General features: G+C 42.1%; 1 protein-coding gene across 12 annotated transcripts in view; it reads right to left on the reverse strand.

Moving 5' to 3' along the window:
• Nucleotides 1–1,682: 1,682 nt before the first annotated feature.
• Nucleotides 1,683–18,530, reverse strand: part of CDC14B (cell division cycle 14B) — a 106,997-nt gene continuing 90,149 nt past the window's right edge. For 5 of the 12 annotated variants that reach the window (XM_032392854.1, XM_032392855.1, XM_032392853.1 and 2 more), the window contains 2 exons: nt 10,237–10,353; nt 5,487–5,844 (listed from right to left, as the gene is read on the reverse strand). In XM_032392854.1, coding sequence (XP_032248745.1) covers nt 5,691–5,844; nt 10,237–10,353 — 271 coding nt within the window. In that variant the 3' untranslated portion in view covers nt 5,487–5,690. The other 7 variants (XM_032392860.1, XM_032392863.1, XM_032392865.1 and 4 more) reach the window with 4 other exon arrangements.

Below are 18,530 nucleotides of genomic sequence, written 5' to 3' on the forward strand. Positions count from 1 at the left end.
TGTGCTAGCAAAAGGCGAGCGGTGACTCCCGTGGGCACCAGGGAGACGGACTGCTGAGGTGGGGTGTTCCACGTCCCGCTCGTGGGGACCCCCCCCTCCCGCCGCTTCGCAAGCACCACCACTGCACTCAGACACACGGGGAGGGAAAGGAAGCAGTCAACGGATGGGATGCTCTGTGCCGGCACTAGGACCTGTGATAAGGCACCAAAAATACCAGACATGGGGGATCCGAATCGATCACAATCTTTCGTTAGCTAATTACCTACAGAAAATTACCTTAAATGTATGAAAAAAATTAATTTATTGAAAGCTATGTGCCAGCATCGTTTTGCTTTGCATGGATTATCTCATTTCACTCTCATACCAATTGTTAAGATAGGAATTGCTCTTCTTCCCATTTTACTTAAGAAACAGAAGCAGAGGGGTTTAGCAAATCGTCTGTGTGATACGTGCCACCAGACAGTTTGTTGACCACAGAGGAGAGCGAGAATCTGCAGGGCCTGGGTCTCCGTGGCTCTTCGCCCACACTGCATGGCCCTGGAAGCTGTGACTTGGGGTTTCACTGCGAGTCTTACAGGGGCCAAGCCTGCCCCCTTCACAGCACTGCGGACTTTGGACAGCCTGGCCCGTGCCAATCAGCCAAGCTTCGGCTGTCGGCAGGAGGGCGCACAACCCAGTGTTGGCCTCAGGGCAGACCACGGAGGGGCAGGTAGATACTGCGGCTTTCAGCAGAGGACAGAGCCTGCGAGTCTCACACTGGGGGGGGGGGGGGGGGGGGGGGGTAGCAGTGCCTGGTGGGCGTTTGGATGGGGAGGCGGAAGGCAGGTCCCTGTGGTTTGTCCTTTGAAAACCTGTATCCTAGCATGAATCAAAGCTGTGTTCTTTGGGGAACGGGACAGCACTCCTAACAGAACAAGCTCCTCCATCCCAGACACAACCTCTGCGTGATGGTGTGGGCATCAGGTCGTCAGGGTCCAGGCCAGCAAGAGACAGGCGGAGGGGAGGTAGGCAGACGGCTTTGTGATGGCGTCCAGGCTTGGACATCAGAATGGGGGTGCCTTAGTGTTGGTCCTGCCCCTTGCTTAGCTCTTTGATCCTGACCTTGGCAGGGAACGTGAGGGGAGTACAGTCTACAACCCACAAGACTCCAAGGGGCCTGATTTTTGTGTGTCTTATCCTCAGAAAGTTCTCCAGTCAAACCTTTGCATAACTTGAGCTAGTGGTGGGTGTGTCTAGGAGGACTTCGTAACAGGAGCCCTTTACTATCTCATCTGAAGGAAGGTGTATCCCCCAAGTTAAGATGAAGCCCTAACCCCTAGTGCCTCAGAATGTGACTGTACTTGGAGACGGGCCTTTTAAGAGGTGATTAGTTAAAATGAGGCCATTAGGACGGACCCTACTCCAATCTAGACTAGTGTCATAGGGAAAGGAGAGGAAGACAGACAGAAGGACACCAGGGACTAGAGTGCACAGAGAAAAGCCCAAGGGCAGAGGCATCATCAGGAGACACCAACCCTACCAACACCTTGAGCTTGGACTTCCAGCCGCAGAAGTGGAAGAAAATACATCGTTTCAGCTACCCAGTCTAGCAAACTAATACAGAAGGTTATATACACTTTATATTTTGACCACTGCCTACCATGATTCAGAATGGTAAGTGAATACAATAAACCAAAAGGCTGTTTGGTTAATACTTTTAATTATATGATTATAATTATACAATTTTCACTATTTAATATTTTGTATAAAACCAGTTACAATACACAAGATTTTCAAACTCAACAATACATATCAAACTACATAGATATGCAAAGTTTACAGGCCATTATGAAGCTTTATCTTAAAAATACCTTCAGGAAAATAAACATTCATTCAACCAGTTCTCTTGGCTTTTATAAAATATGATTAGAAATATACATTTTAATAAAAAAATCAAGACAATGATTGATCAAATACTGATTAATCAGTTACATTTTAAAACTTTTAATAATCTGTACATGAGTGCAGGTTAGATAAAAGTCTGCAAATTATTAATATAAAACTGCAGTACTATAATCAGATGAACTTATCTGCTGCTGACAGTTAATTCTACTGGGCAGTTAAGGAGGTAATTTCCTACACAGTATAGGTGAATTGTCCAGTCTTTTAAACGTATCTGTAGTATTTCCACTTAGCGACACGAGGAATACTCAGACTGAGGAGAAATGGAAAAGCAGCAGCTAGCCTTACCAGGACAGTTTTAGCAGGAGAGAACTATTAAAGAATTAAAATAGGTTTTTAAAGTTGTCTTTGATGAGCACTGCTTTCCAAAATGCAATAATTACTTTTAAAAATGTATGAAGAGAAACAGTTAAGCTACTTTTAGAACAAATATCAAAAGAGCGCATTGCTCATTTGTCATGAATGGCGGTGATTCAAGCAAAGGAAAGCCTCCAGGAGCTCTTGGCGCAACACCACCCAGAACGCCTGTGGTCCGCGGGGCGCGCCGAACTGGCCATCAGGCTCCAAAGGCAAGCACATTCGCCTCAGGAGAACACTTGGGAACTCCTCTAAAAAATGTCTGGGCCCAAGAAAAGAGGTAGAAGTCACCCCTGTGAGAGGGGAGGAGGGACGAGAGGGAGTGGGTGGGTGACAGGCTAATGGGGCCAAGGTTAGAACAGAAGAGCAGCGTGCCGCCTAGAAGTGGCTACTCGGACAAGGAAGGCTGCTTGTTTCAGTGAGGCACTGCTCAGGTCTTAACCCTCTGCACCGACAGCTAAGAGAGGGTCTAGTTTTTCTTCAGCATTACAAAACAGAAGTCTGTCTATACTTCTAGATACCCAGCTTTGCGGACACCCTTCCTCTGGATTGTCTCTGACTTTGGACGTGAGTCCCCCAAAAGCTTCGAGAACACCTAAAAATATTCACTTCTAATTTTAATCCCAATGGAAACCGTCTCGGTGTCCTTTCAAAGCTATTTAAGGCTCTTAAGTTTAAAGGAATCTCTCCATCTGACGTGCCCTATTTCATATTCCATAGCAACAGGGTCTCTCTTGGACAAGGAAGTTAGAATCTCAGAAGATTCTGGGTGTGGTGAAGTTTCCGTTGGGGAAAAAAAGAGTCCACTCTTATTCATAGCAGGAAGAGCTTTCCATCAGTCAGACCCAGAGACTTCCTGGATTCTACATGTGCCCCCAGGAAATTGACTGGTGTGCTATCAAATCCACCTGAAACGCACCATCCCAACTCCCTGGTGCGGTCCACGGAACGCTTCTTTATCAAATCACTAGTTTCCTATGACTCATTTCAGTGGGCCTGTTAAACACAAAGATTTTTTAGAAAGAGCCACAGTAATAGCAATGCTAGCTGGAAACTTGAGCAGCCAACACAAGAAGGCAATTTGTAAAATAAAAAGTACTGTGGTTAACACTGAAGCTCAGATTTTTCACTCTTGGCCAAGACACCAAATGGCTTATTCACTGTGAGGGAGACAGCACATTTAACTTGTTCTGATGTAATAAAAAGCCAAACCAGGGACAGTTCAGATGGAAGTTTGATTTTCATAACTACCTGGATGATTTATGCAGGAGATGGCCTTTAAAATTGTCAAGGGAAGAAGAATTGCCCTGAGAATTCAATGTTTTATGCAAGGGCACAGTCTGAATACTCAGTATTGTCTCCTAGACAGCAGATGGAATGTTTCTTCTCCCACCCAGAGCTTAGTGAAGAGGGGTCTTCCCGTCGGGGAAGTGGGTCTTTGTATGTCTTCACTTCCAGGGATAGAAAACCACCTTTTTTTCTGCGATCTAGTCCCCAGTGTTTAAAAGCCGGCACGACCCACCCCTGTTATACCTGACGGGGAAGAGCGCTTGTCTGACCAAGATGGTGGCACCTGCCATCTCCACCAGTCAACCTTCTAATTTACTCCGAGAGAGTAAATATCAAAATGGAGCCATGGCCTTCCAGTAACTTTAACTGGAATTCTGCATTAGCAGACTTTAATCTGTTTATTCCAACCTCTTCTTACCACTCATAGTTTTGTTAAAAAGGCAGCTTTTTAAAATGGAATTGCCTGCTCACCTGGTTCATTCATCTTGTAATGTGAAGGCATTTGTCTTCTCTAGCCTTTCCATATTGTACCCGTTCTCCAAACCAGGATAGGCAAAAATTGGTTAACAATAACTAAAACCATTCACTTCTTATTAATGGAGGTAACCAAAGTGACTGCAAAATATTCTTATATTTTGGGCCCCCCCCCTTTTTTTTGTTTTAGCAGCAAATAAATTGGTTTTTTTTGTGATTGCTTTATATCACAGACTCTGCTGTGTTTCTGTAGGGTGAAGGGGTGAAGGCACTCTGCAAAGAGTTAGTTGTATTCCCTAACCAAAGGCAACAGTGAGTCTCTTATTTACAAACAACTGAAATCCAGATGCGAATAACTGTCACTGAAATCAAAGGGTGTGTGAATGGTCTTAGGCTGATTACATAAAAAAAAGAAATCCACAATGCTACAGAGAAAGACACTAATAAAGCAGTACCTTTTTTTTTTAAAGCCCCCATTATTTGGGATGGCTATTTCCAAGGGAAACACCAACAGTGTTTTGTTTTGTTTTTTTTAAAATCATGTGTGGAAGGAAATAGGATTTTAATTTGTATGACCAGGCAACCAAACAGTGGGCAGCCTCGGCATCCTCCAGTCCCTCAGTGACACGAAGAGGAATGACTTCCCACAATCTTCCAACTCTGCAGCCAGCTTCCCCTCCCGAGTCTTCTAGAGCTACCACTCTTATTGTCTTACCAGTTTAGGTTGCCAAAGTACCACTTTGTATCACAACATCCAACAGTCTTCAAACAGGGTTTTCACAGGTTCTTGTTAATAAAGCACTCTTTGGTGGAAGACAAGCAGCTTGGGTACTTAACAGAGTTACTGTTACAACAACGTTACAAATATTAAAGTGAAGATGGTTAAACCAAATAGTATCAAATTACAGAGAGTACCATTTCAGTAATGCCTGTTTTCTCTTTATAAATTTCGACACAGGGTGAACAGAAAATAAATACGTAAAAAACCTCCATCAGATCCTCACTTCCTATGAAGGCCAGCAGCTAGAATGATTGCCATCACAGGGACACACGTGCACCACACCGGCGAGTCAGCTCTCCCGACACCAGACGGCTTTCATATTTACACCTGAGACTAAACTTACAACAGCTTTTTTGTCGTTAAACTTGAGACGTTTCTACCAAAGGAGAGCCGGGCCTTCTTCAAGTCACTGCTTGTGCCCAAACTCATGTAGTTATTTAAACTCCAGTGGACATTGTCTTCATTGAATCAACTTCTTAGGTGGAAAGCAGCTAAGGCTTTTGCAATTTTGTTTTGTTTCCAAATAAATTTGTGCTAAGTCCTGCTGTAGTTTTCTGTTCCTAGAGTCTTCCTTCAGTTCTGGTCACAGGTTTTTACTTAACGCAAGACTGTTTTAGTCCTTGAAATGGAGGGACTACAGGGGGAGAAAAAAAAGGATTTTACCATGAAGGTTTCCAAGTGTCCCGTATGTAGTTACCAAAAGACAAGGAAGGCAACATAAGAGAAGTAGTGACATGCTAGAAAGTATACGCTTTGTGCAATTCTTTAATGACAAGTATTTTAAGACAGTACAATATCAACCGTAAAGTAAAGACAAACGGGAGAGAAAGGCAGAGCAGAAAAAGGTTCAGTTCTGCAAAAAATTAAAAAAAAAAAACCGATAAAAACAGAGAAGACAGGGAGGGCGGGCAGAAGCGGCAGAGCAACGCGAGTACCATAATGCCATTACGGGCATTTGCTGCAAAGCGTTCCTTTTCCTTCCTTCCCTCTGAGGAACCAGGCTGTGGGAAAGGTGGAAAGAGCGAAAAGATAAAGAAGTGTTACTTGATTATTTCCAAAGCCAGAACTCGGTCACAGAAAAGCTCCAGCACCTCAAGCAGTTTCCGGTGCGGCAGTGCATGGACCACGCCGCCGGCCCCTGGTTCGAGACTGACCTGCACGGGTTCTCACCCTGCCTCCCTCCTTCCTTCTGTCAAGTTTCAACTTAACAGCAACTTTCAGAGGAGAAAGGAAGCAAAAGAAAAGAGTCCGAGAAGCCAGTTCTCGTACGGAGGCGCCCCTGACCGAGCGATGCAGGTGCTCTCGGAGAGGAGCGAGCTCCCCAGAACCCACCACTTAGTTTCTGGAGACCCCAGCAGAATACTGAGTTTATGTAAGGCTCCAGGTCAACTGGTGCAGCCCAGTGGGAAAACGTCTGGAATTTCAAAGGGAAATCAGTAGTTTAGAAGATCAGAGGAAACCAGCATTTTTTTTAAAAAGGGATATTTAGGGACAACATTCTGGGGCTTCTGAGACGGAGGTATTTTCAGAGATAATGGCAGTAATGGAAAGTCGGGAGCCTCGAGGTGGTGGAATGGACACTGAGATCTGAGACTGTAAGGGACAAGAAGCAGTGGCAGACATGAGGATGACGAAAGTCACAAATGAGAAGCCTGAAAAAGCCAAAGAAGTCCTGAATGTAGTACTCCCAACAGAAGGGCTCATGAAGACACTCACGTTTTCAGAGGCCAAGGAAGGCACCCTGAGCATTTTTCTTCCCCCACAATAGGAATCATTAGGTGCAAAATACCCCAGAAGCCATGAACATTAGGTTGGTTTGACAGGGGGACAGAAAGTGATGGTTCCCAATGACATAACTTGGAATAAAAAAAATCACTCGTCTATGACCATTTTCTTAGAAAATGAAGTTATTGTTTTAAAAAAGGAAAGAAAAAAAGTTAGACTCCTCCAAAGAAACAGCACAAGCTTACAGAAACATGCACTCAATGGTACGTTGTGTCAAGACATGAACTGAATTGAACGGTATCCCATGAGGTGAGGTGGCTGCAGGTCCTCAAGCAGAGGCACAATGATGGGATTTTCAAGCCTCTAAGAGAGCTCGTCAGTGAGTTAAGAAAGAGGCCAATTCTCCACTGGATTTAATCATTCTTAAAAGAGAAACAGCAGAATGATTTATAGCTCTAACAGGAACTGGGAGGAGTGGAAACCCATTGATTTACTTATTCGGATGTGAGCAAGGGGATGAGGAAGGTGCCACACAGAACCTTCTCGGCCCTGAGGGTCAGTGTGCCCCGTCCACCACCAGACACTCCAGCGCTCTGGGCCTGAACTGCACACTGGGCCAGAGCAGAGCGTGGCACCTGGGAGTTAGGTTCAGATGAGGCTTGTGTTTCATGGATACATGAGGCAATGATCATCTGCCACGAGAGAAACATGGTGGCATTTCTTCCCAGAAACAAAGACTTATGACAACACATAGTTTTTCAGCCTCCAAATAATTACTCTTTTAATGTGTTTGTGGAAAAGCTGTCCCAAGTTGTACAGCCTCTCAGTAAACTGTCAAAAATCAGAAGAGCCAAATCAGTGGAAAGTGAGCTTAGGTGAGGTCTTCATCCCGGAAGCCTCTAAGAAGAGACTAGAACATGGGCATGCAAAGTCAAGTTCCTGTGGCAGGACAGATATGACGATGACGATGATGTGTGAACATCAACCTCCAAAGAGAAGGCTTCACAGGTGGGGGGGAGCAGCAGATAGGCAACCCTGGTGCCTTGGAGGCATTTATTTTATACTGAAAGGTGTACTATTTCATTTCCTCGTATTGCTGTCTAAACCAAAGTTTTCTATTCAAAACTTCACAATTATTCCACAATCTTATATTATTTTGTCCTGAATCAGACTATGCACAAATGTGTTAATTCCCTCAGTACCCTCCAACCAAAAATGAATACTATTCAGTACGATAAAAGCTTCAGGCTACAGCTTGGCTACCTCAACTCCCACTACTTCCTAGAAGCAGGAAATGGGATCTGTACCTAATGGACTTGTCTTCGTTTCATGAGCAGTGGGTGGCTCACAGTTAAGGTGATGTGAACACAGGCCAAAGACCCGAAAGAGGCCAAGGAGACCCTGCGTGAAGGGAGGTGGGAAACACACTTGAAACCCAATTCTCTCTCACTGGTTTATTTCTTCGCCCTTCCCAATCTCTGAAAGTCCATTCTGAGAATTGAAAAGAAGCCTTTTGGTTTTTGGCACTATCCCAAATGCTTGGAAACTGCTTTGCGCCATTTCAAAATTCAGTCAAGTGTATTCAGTCTGAACTCTACTTTCAACCCCTCAAAACATCCGGTCCAGGGACCTCAGGCAGATGCTCACTGCAACCAGGAACCACCTCTGCTGAGAAGCACAAGTTTAGATCACTAGACAAGACCTAGATGGAAAAACTGCCGTGTGGCCACGCCCCTCAGAGGAACACGGTGTGACTGGGCACGCGTGGTCCTGGCTCCTGGACTCTATTCCTCTGTAGCCTGAAGAGCACAATCCAGAAAAGCAGAAAGCAGAATTAAATGTGCAAGACACACTCAAACGGTAATGGAAGCCTGAGTAATTATACCTAAAAAAAAAATGTTCATTCAAGACATGTCTAACTATCCCCAACAGCAGGCTTTTTATTTGAACTTTTAATAGTTTAATTCACCTAAAAGTGTCAAAGTTAAAATGCTCCCATTTCCCCCTACTTATTGCAAAAAGTTGGAGAAAAAGAAAATGATAAAAAAGTAAAACTCCCTAACTGTCCTAACAACTAGAAGAACTGTTAATATTACAGCGTATTTTTCAGTCACCTTATTTCCATACATGCATAGAAATGTATGTATATATAAATATTTAAATATATGTATAATATACACAAACTTACATATTATACATAAATAGATGTATAAACACATACATATATTTGTAGATGTATACATTTCTATGAAGTTTACTGTACATTTACAAAATTAGAGTAATACTTCATAATTTTTATGTGTAGCTCTTTTCACCTACTGCGTCAGGAGCATTTATCCAGGCCATTCAGTTTTCTTTAAAAACATGACTCTTGATTCATTTGGCGTAATTCAACAATCTTTAGCCCATCTCTTCTTCCTCACGGTTATAAATACCATACTGGTATTATGTTATAATGTACCTAAATCTTTGACTTTTTGTCAGTATTTCTGATATTCTTCTCAAATGAAATCAGAGTAAAAAATTTATGAATATTTGATACCTTTCTATGAAAACTTCAAAATACCCCAAATTATGAGTTGGTGTCCTCAACTACTTGTACTAAGGCACTATCACATTCTTGTGTAAGTAAACATATGTAGTGAAAATTATAATGAAAAAATCAGCAAAGAGGGGGAAATGGCAGAACCGAACAATTCCTTAAAAAAAAACCACACACACACACACAGAGCTCTCCGGTTTGTAGCAAGTCCCTCAGGACACAGGCTGCTGGGACCTGCCCTAGAGACCAACTCAGCCGTCCCATAGCCTCAAGGATATGAGGGCAGGAAGTTAAAAAGAAGCAAGGAAAATCATGAAGGATGCTTTAAAGTTTGGTTCAGACTATCTTCAGGCCGTTGGTGGTCTATTGTAAGGGAGGTGCTGGGCTGTGGGCACAGGACCACACGTGTTGTCGACACCAGGCAAAGATACACAAACACAAAAAGATGCCCGCCTCCCCGCCCCCGAGAGGACAGTAAGCAGGTTATCTGCTCTTCCCTCAAAAGGGGACTGCTTCTGGAATGGGTTAGAAATGAAATGTCTGCTTTCAGTTCATGATAAACATCCCAAAACAGCAGTGAGTAATGGATTTGGTCATGGAACATGTGCATTTTCTTGTCATAGCCTGTAATAACGAAGGGAAGGAAGATGCTGGGCTCCGGGTGAAAGCATGAACCCCCGGGTGTGCACTGTGGCCAAGAGACCAGGCCCTAGGTAAACAAGGATTCCAAACTCACTGGAGTTCTCCTATCCCACCATCACACTTATTTGCAGCTAATCCTCCAACAATTATGCTGCATCTGACATACAGAAAAATTTCCTCCGACTCCTGACAGAGAGCTTTGGAAATTCAAGAGCTTATAAGTACAATCCTCTCAACTTCCCCATATTTTGACCCCGAGACCACATTTCCAGTGTTGAGAACCACCTCTGAAAAACAAAACAAACCCTACATTAGCAATGGCCCAGATTTTCTTAGATGATGAACAAGTCAAACACATTTGATTAACTTCCTATCACAGGGTCTCTGCTTTCTCCTCTCTTCCTCTCTTCATTTCTATCTCCAGAAGATTAAACTGGAAAACCAATGCTTAGAACTTTTCAGAAGAGTAGGATTCTTTTCTCACCTTTTAAAACTGCTTTTTCTTGAAGCAGATCTGGTGGTTCTTTTAGTAATGCCTGCACTGCCAGAAATGTTAGGTTCAGATGTTTTACAGCTCTGAACACTGGACTGAAGAATTACTCTGAAAACAGTTGGAAAAAAATAAGATTATATTCACTGAAACAATTTTCAAATACTTGACGGAGGAAGGCATCTTTGCACTTTAGTGCAAATTATTTTATTGAGAATTGATAGGATTTTCCATAAACACATTTGCCAAAAAAATCTGAAACACATTTTCACATCAAAGTCTTTTTCATTTCCCCATGAAGGTTATACAAAGATAACTAGAATATACTTTGCTTTTAGAAAACAAATGACCTGGCATTTTAAGCAATTCCCACACTAAAGAAATCAATCAATAAAACAAATTGTTCCCCAAAGTAAAAGTAGATTCTCAGAATTCTAGTCATGAAAGCAAGAAATCATTTAAAAACCCCAAATTCTGAAGAATATGAATATAAAAATCTATAAAATAGTCGCTCTTCAGAGGTGAAAGTATGGGCAATAAACCCCAAATCATACCAATTTTATATAACATTTCAAATTTTAAAAATATATTCAAGCAAAATTTGAATTTTGTCTGGGTTATAACTACTTACTAAATCACTACGTACCATTAACATGAAAGCAAAACTGTTTAAATTTTGTGAAACTTGATTTAAACTCTAAAATAATCCCAAGGAACTGACGCCTATGGGTGTAGATTGCCCAGGAGGCAAATTCATGAGTCAAAAGAACACCCTCAGTTAAAGCCCACATAAAGTACCTTGCTCAAAAGTAGAGGGTGTTTTGTAATTCCTCATTGAATGGTCATAGGGAAAACAGCAGAAAACATCAAAAGATTTTATGTGCAATTCTCTTCTTCAACAGATAATGACCAAAAATGCTGAACTGCATACACACACATTTATATATACTCAACTTTTATTTATCTGTAAGAGAAAACACTGCCTTAAAAATAAGCTTCCTCCTCTCCTGTCCAAACAAAGGTGAGAGCCGGTAACAACTTAGGAGGATGCAGCTTGTGAGAGTAAACAAAAACCATTACAACTAACTCGGAGTCCTACTTCCTAAGCCCAAGTTACTGTCATGTTAATTAATAACCAAAGCCAGGGCCTTGAACTGTAGAGAAGATCAGTAAATTCTTAGTATTACCCAAACCACAGTATATTCAGCATTTAGTAAAATGCTTAACTTCTCATCACTAAAAAAAGCAACGGGTAGCCATGTACCAGAGCTGCGGCTGGAGGCCGGCGGTTTCCAAGCTGTTTGGGGAGGGGGGTGGGCTGTCCTCTCAGCTGTTTTGCTTCATCCCCATAGTATTTCTCAAAGCCTATGAAACAGGCCTTCGGTCTCAGAGGGAAACGGATCCTGGGTAAACGAGCCAATGCTTGCCTCAGGATTTCTCACAAAGTTTTATCATTCTAACAACACAGAAAAGGTATATGCAGACAGGTGTTTGATCAAAGAAGGCAACCGATTGCCCTGGTATACGAATTCTACCTCTGAAAACAAGGATTTAAAAATCTTTCTGATCATATCAAATGGGGTGGGGAGGGACAGGAGAATATTTAATGGTCTCTGTTAACAGGATTTGAATATAGAATTTTTCATAAAGAAAAACAAAACCACCACCAAACTTCACCGCTATTTCTGAAGCCCAGGCCCAGCGTGAGGGGCTGCCACTGTGGTCCAGAAGCCTCACACCTGCTTCGCGTCTGCTCCGCGAGGCTCCTGGGTTTTATCTCCATTTATCCAAAGAGAGAAAATGAGACTCCTGTTGGCTTTTTGGAAATACCACACCAACTTCTCAAATAATTTGAGGCCACTTACGGCCGAGAAAGTATAGACAATCACCACACTGTAAAATCATTAACATGAGAATAAAAACAAGAGCCAATATATTACTTGGCTTTAGGAAATTTAAATCGTGATTTCTTAAATTAACTACTACCGAAATATTTACTATTTGAAAAACGAAATCGCTGCTAAATCAAATTTCAGGCTGACGGGAAACATCTTTTAGAAAGGATTTCTTTCTCTATAAAACTAATGTAAATAATTCATGTGGATTTTTTGAAAACAAAAGCATGATAGAAATTTGGAATGCATTAATCACACCAGTAGAGATTAGGTCACCAGTTATTTGCATTAATAACAGAGCAATTACTGTATCTGTAGGCTATGCATCAATAAACTGGAAAACCCCCCAGCAACTATACTTAAGATTATTACCTGTGATAAACTACCCACCACACCATACATAAGGTGGCAGAAGCCGGCAGATTCGGTGACGCATTCACTCTGCCACAGGGTATGTGGGAGCCCAGCACTTCTCACCTTGTGCAACCCAGGCCAATCACATGGCTTTGCAGAGCAGTATCCTACATACGTATTTTCTCTTCCCGGTGCCCACAGTAGTCCCCTCAAAAGATAACTACAAGGATTATACCTGTTTACATCATTGCCACTGCGGAAGGCTTTTGTTTCTGTAAATTCCTTTCCATCTTTCCCTGGCGAAATCCGCAGTCCTACTTTTTAATGTCTTGCCCATACAACAGTTCACGTTCTTCTTTGCAGCCTCTTTTGAGACCCAGTATTCCCAGACTGAGACTTGCAACTTGACGCATCCAGCAAAGCAAGTAACTGACAAGCCAGCTCTCTTCCCTCTCAAACTACAAAATGCTTTGAACATCAATGTTCAATTCCAAGAAAAGAATCCATCAGTGCGACTATGTACTATTTACACTTGGTTATCCCCCGACACAAAACAAGCTTTCAAAGTGATGGGCCTGAGGTCCTACAAGCTTCAGACACAGCTTTGCCAAAATCTGATTTGCCAGAATCTGATCCCTGAGGTGTGGGATAGTCTGATTACCAGGCGTGCCAGGTAACAACCTATCAGGCCACGCTAGGTCATCACAACAGAGGCGAACACCGACCACAGTGCCCGTAAGTAGTCCCCTCAAACGATAACTACAAGGATTACACCTGTTTACATCATTACTGCTGAAGGCTTTTGTTTCTGTAAATCCCAAATTAATCAGGCAAGCTAAACGGAATACTCTGCTTTGGGTCTACAAATGCAATGGCAAACATCAGTAGTAACAATAAAAAAAAATTATATCTTACATAGAATGCTGAAAAGAAAGGTGTCTGATACAAACCATTTTTAAACTTACCCTGGGAAAAGTAATACAACCACACAGTGCCTAAGTATTATTAGCAATGACTCCACCCGTTTAGAATTCCACCTATTCGAAATACCTTCCCCACTTAGAATAGTTTGAGAATAAATCTATGCAATGCACGATGCTCTTTGAGTCAGAACATGCAGAAATCTAAGCTTACTAAGAGGAATAAAGGGAAAAAAACCAAAAAGATCATCTATATCAGAAATATTGCATATCTGTGCAATAATAAACTCGTATTAATAAGATATTCAAGAAAATGTCATAATAGGAACATGTTAAGCAGCCTTTCCTTAACTTTGAAAAGAATAGTGTCTGCTGGATTTTTAAGTCTTCTCTAGCCATCTGAAGATACTCCATGAAGCCACAAAGTATGGGAGTTGGTTGCAATGGAATTCCACTTTGGAGGAGATCCTAGAAGGAACTTTCATATTCCTTTACAACTCCCAAGTCCAAGTTGGAACAAGAGAATAAATTCTTGAAATATGAGCTAAGGGAAGAGTTTCAGAGAAAAAAGAATGCAGCCTAGACATAAGAGGGTAGCGGTGAGCCACAGTCTCGCAGGACACACCCTCCTTCCTGCGCTCTCGGTGGCAACTGCACGGTGTTCCCCGGGGAAGCTTCCTGCCACATTCTACTGCAGAACAGGTCTGTTCACTGTTAAGGTATTCGTTTAAGGGTGAAAGATATCAAGAGCATACAAAATCTGCTATATTCACCTAATAAGGGCGTTTTGATTACTTCTGGGAAAGGAAAGTGGGAGGAAGTAGGCACAGCGACGGTCATGCAGAAACACGAAGCTAAACAAGGGACTCCAGTCTTCTCCGCTGTCCTATTTTCATTTAACATCATTTTTGAAAACTGTACTAACTGTCCTCCCTACAGGGCAGGATGTGAAATGAAGCCAAAGAGAAGATTCTGCTTACTCAAGACAGAAGACTTAGCAGGGAAGCAGCTGCGGCTAAGAGCGCTGTGTCCAACGGCAGAGTCGGAGGTGAAACACCACGCAACGCTCACTAGCTGCAAAAGCAAATCTCTACCAACAGCAGAAAAGCAGCAGGCAGATTCTTTTTTTTTTTTTTTAAAGATTTTATTTATTTATTTTACAGAGAGAGAGAGAGTGAGAGCACAAGCAGGGGGAGCGGCAGGCAGAGGGAGAGGGAGAAGCAGGCTCCCCACTGAGCAGAGAGCCCGATGTGGGGCTCGATCCCAGGACCCTGGGACCATGACCTGAGCCGAAGGCAGATGCTTAACCGACTGAGCCACCCAGGCACCCCGGTCAAATTCTTTTTTGCTAGATTGAAAAGGATATGCTGAAGATATTTACTCTGGAAAATTAGAGGAAACTGACTGAAAGAAAACCACCCCAATTATCCCGAACTCACTATTTTTGATAGGGAAAAGAAACTATTTCAGTGACTTTATAAATTGCTATTTCAAAAAATGCATTAAGAGTAAGCACAACTTAAAAACAAAACTTACTATTTTTAATATCCCTATAGGAAAGGATCAGGGAAGGCCTTCCGCCACCACCATCCCATTAATTGAGAAGTTTCAGAAAAAGAACCTTTGAAAAGAGGCAAACCAACAAAGCTAGGAGAGCTGACAGTGAGAAAAACATGCACCATGAGAAACACTCTGTCCACCAGAGGTGACCACATAAATGGAAGGGGACACTTACACAGCAGCTATTGGTCAAAGGGTCCCGACGGCTACTGTGTTCTGAAACCATCAAGACAGAATAGCAGGATGGGAAGAATGTAGTCACAAACAATCCACCAGATGATAACACTACACAGTGCAGAGGTCAGCACAGCTAGGGAACATCTGGAAAGGGGTGAAGGGGAAAGAACAGATGTTCAAACTGGGAAGCCAAAATAAATAAAATTATAAATAAATAAAGCCACGTGTGAATTTTAGACACCCTGTGATAGATACAAAGGGGTGGGAAACAAGGATGGAGTTTTGCCATTTTATGTAGGGGAGAAAATGCTATCTTCACTTTTAAATTGATTTGCTATTTGGTAACAAAAGATTAGACCCAATCTCTAGCTGGATAACTGCCCCACGTTAACTTAATTGTATGATACAGAAACCAGAGTTGTAGTTACAGGATTGAAATTCTTCAAAAAGCACAAGATATGCACACACAGAAAACTAAACCAAACCAGAGGAAAAGGAGAGAAGACCAGCCAAACAACAAGAAACCCTGGACTGATCATTAACAGTGATTCACTGGAGGCACAATTATAAATGAACACAGCATAGCAGAACTGATCTCATTTCAACGCAGTCCCACACCGGATCATCTAGGAGTTAAGGCAAACTGCATACTCTGAAAATAAGGACTAGAGAAGCACACCGAACTCTGGGCAACACAAAATGGGGAAAATCTCCCCTACATATCAACATTAGATAAATTTCCTCAATTGTTTTCCTTATTCATTTCCCTCTTGTGGCCAAACTTGGCTTTCAGTTCAGTATTTCCTAATCCAGTGGTCTCGTTTTTGGCAGTGAAGAAGAAAATCTCAGTCTGAAGAGTGGTGACTCTGTCCAGCTACTTCCAAATGGTCACTAGGACACATCTGTGACCAAACATAAAAGGCTCTATTGAGCATTCGCTTTGTGCAAGTACTGTGCTGATCGAGTCATAAATGACTGGTCTGGCTTACTATGTGATCTTTATCGGTGTCCTTGTCATCTTAGTCACTGAACAGGTACCCTATATGGTATCTAGCGACAAGGGACCACACTAAGGATGGACCTGAAATCAAATTTAACCTCACCCTGCAAGTTACCCCTGGCACCAGCTCATTTACTAGTTCTACAAAAACAAAAATCTACTAATATATGTTAAGATTACAGGGGCTTAGTATTTAGACAGAATAGAATAGAATAACTGGCCTAGGAACACTAGAGGACTCTCTATCCACCCCAAGTTTCATTTGCAGTTACTGATTTAACAGTGATCTTAAAGGCAGGATCGTCTGAATATCCAAGTGTCTCCGCCACAGATTTTTCATTGTTCTTCTACGAAAGCTCATGGCATAAGAATTATTTTCCAATGATGAGAGCACACCCATCCATCTGTGCTGTTAAGGGAGATTTAAAGCAAATTAGATCTGTATTTTCACCTTATTCCCAGGTAGGGAACCCTTGACTCTTCACGCACCATTTCATTTAACCCTAACAAACCTAGCAGAAATGATCAGTATGCAGAAAGCCAGGCAGCATGGATGAAGTTATAAAATCTACCAAATCTATTTTAGCACAGACAATAATATACTTGCCATCACGTCAAGGTCATGGTGCTACATCATTTACTGTCTGCGTGATGGTCGGGATCAGTCAGACTCTCTGAGAAAAGCACTACCTTACAGTATCTAACAACTTTAACTCTCCCCCAAATACTGTTTGTAAAATAGAAAACAATAATTGGAATGCTATTTTGAGTAGTATAAACTTGCTCTTAAGAATCACCAGTACTTACATATTTTTCACTAACTTTCTTATAAGTCTTTTCATTCGGCTAAGTACCAATAGTGAAGCAAAATAGGTTACCCACAGTGATAGAGGGGTCAACATCAGGAGGTGGGGATTGAACTTAAATTTCTCAACCCAAGCTGCTATTGAAAACTCTTTTATTCCTAAAATAACACCACCACTTGGGAAGGAAAGGCAATCCCCAACTGACCTCTTCTTCTAGGGCCAGAAGAACTACACATAAGAGCAAAAGAGAGGATTCCAACAGCAAGGAGGGTCTGAAAAAGCAGAGGAAGGGATAAGTAAAATGTTGTAGAGGAGGAGGTAGGGAAATCTACCCAGAGTAATCTAAAATTCCCCAGGGTTTTACACTTAAGAGCTTAAGAGGATTTTAGCATTTTGTTTTTTCCTTTAAAAGTGTGGCCTAAAAGTTTAATTTTGTGTATGGGAGGGGGACAGCTTGGGAGCTATTCTACTGGTTTTAAGATTACAATTACAACTAAAGGGATCTTGAACTAGTGCTTTATTTTTTTTTAACTTTGCTTTATTATTTTTTTTAACTTTCACCATTTTCCTTGGTTGAGAACTTACGCCAAATGCTTCAGAGAAAAGGGCCAATGTCCTTCTGGGGGTAAGGTGGGGTGTAACTCCGTAACAAGTGATAGCGGAGGCTGGTCTCCCCTTCAGCCAGCACTGACCACTCAGCTTTCACCCCGGGACACCTCACACACCAAGGTGAATGTGATCACATCTAGTGTCGCCTTCTGGTTTCCAACAATATTTAGAATTTTAGGCTTCATTCATTGTTTTATTTTATATTGCCACAAACCTCATCAGCTATGAAAGAGACTTTTATCGTCTCATCTGTAGAAAAGGGCAGCAACTGACGTGAACTCTCTGGAACACATATTCACAAGGTAGCAGACTCAGAGTTGCTGAAGGAAATTTCCTATAAGCCCTATTTATAACAGGAACTTTTGACTAAGCAGAATTCCCATCACAACTCCCAACTTGACTTTTCATCAGAAGCTTTTGAGAAATAAACTGATGCTGCAGATTCATAAAAACAAAACAAAAAACCTGGGCACAACTAAAAGCAACCCACAAATCACCCATTTCCTAGGGCTTGCGACTCAAAGCCCCGGACCAGCAGTGCGTGCGATGCCTGGCAGCTTGCAGTCACAGACCACACCCCAGGCCCAAAACCATAACCTGCATTCTGACAAGCTCCCAGGAGACTCAAACGCACGGTGAAGTTTGAGCACTGCTCTAGGGAAGCACCTACCCCTATCATGCCTCCTCTGGCCTCAGAAGGATGATCTGAAGGGACTACAATATTTCTAAATAAAAAGAACCATGAAGGCCTTAGATGAAGACTTATGAAATTAAAATCAAAATGGCATTTGGAGTTAAATAAAGGACATAAAATGCACCACTCTTAAAGCTTTCTCAGTTAAGTGCTGCACCACCACGACCACACTGTTGAGAAGGCTTAGTGAATGCCTATCATCCGTACTGACACTTCTCATTCACACAGCCCTTTATAACTTCATCCTTTTCCGTGGGTCTTTTAAGAACGTTC

This window comes from Phoca vitulina, unplaced genomic scaffold (assembly GCF_004348235.1).
Source record: "Phoca vitulina isolate PV1807 unplaced genomic scaffold, GSC_HSeal_1.0 scaffold70, whole genome shotgun sequence".
Lineage (NCBI taxonomy): Eukaryota > Metazoa > Chordata > Mammalia > Carnivora > Phocidae > Phoca > Phoca vitulina.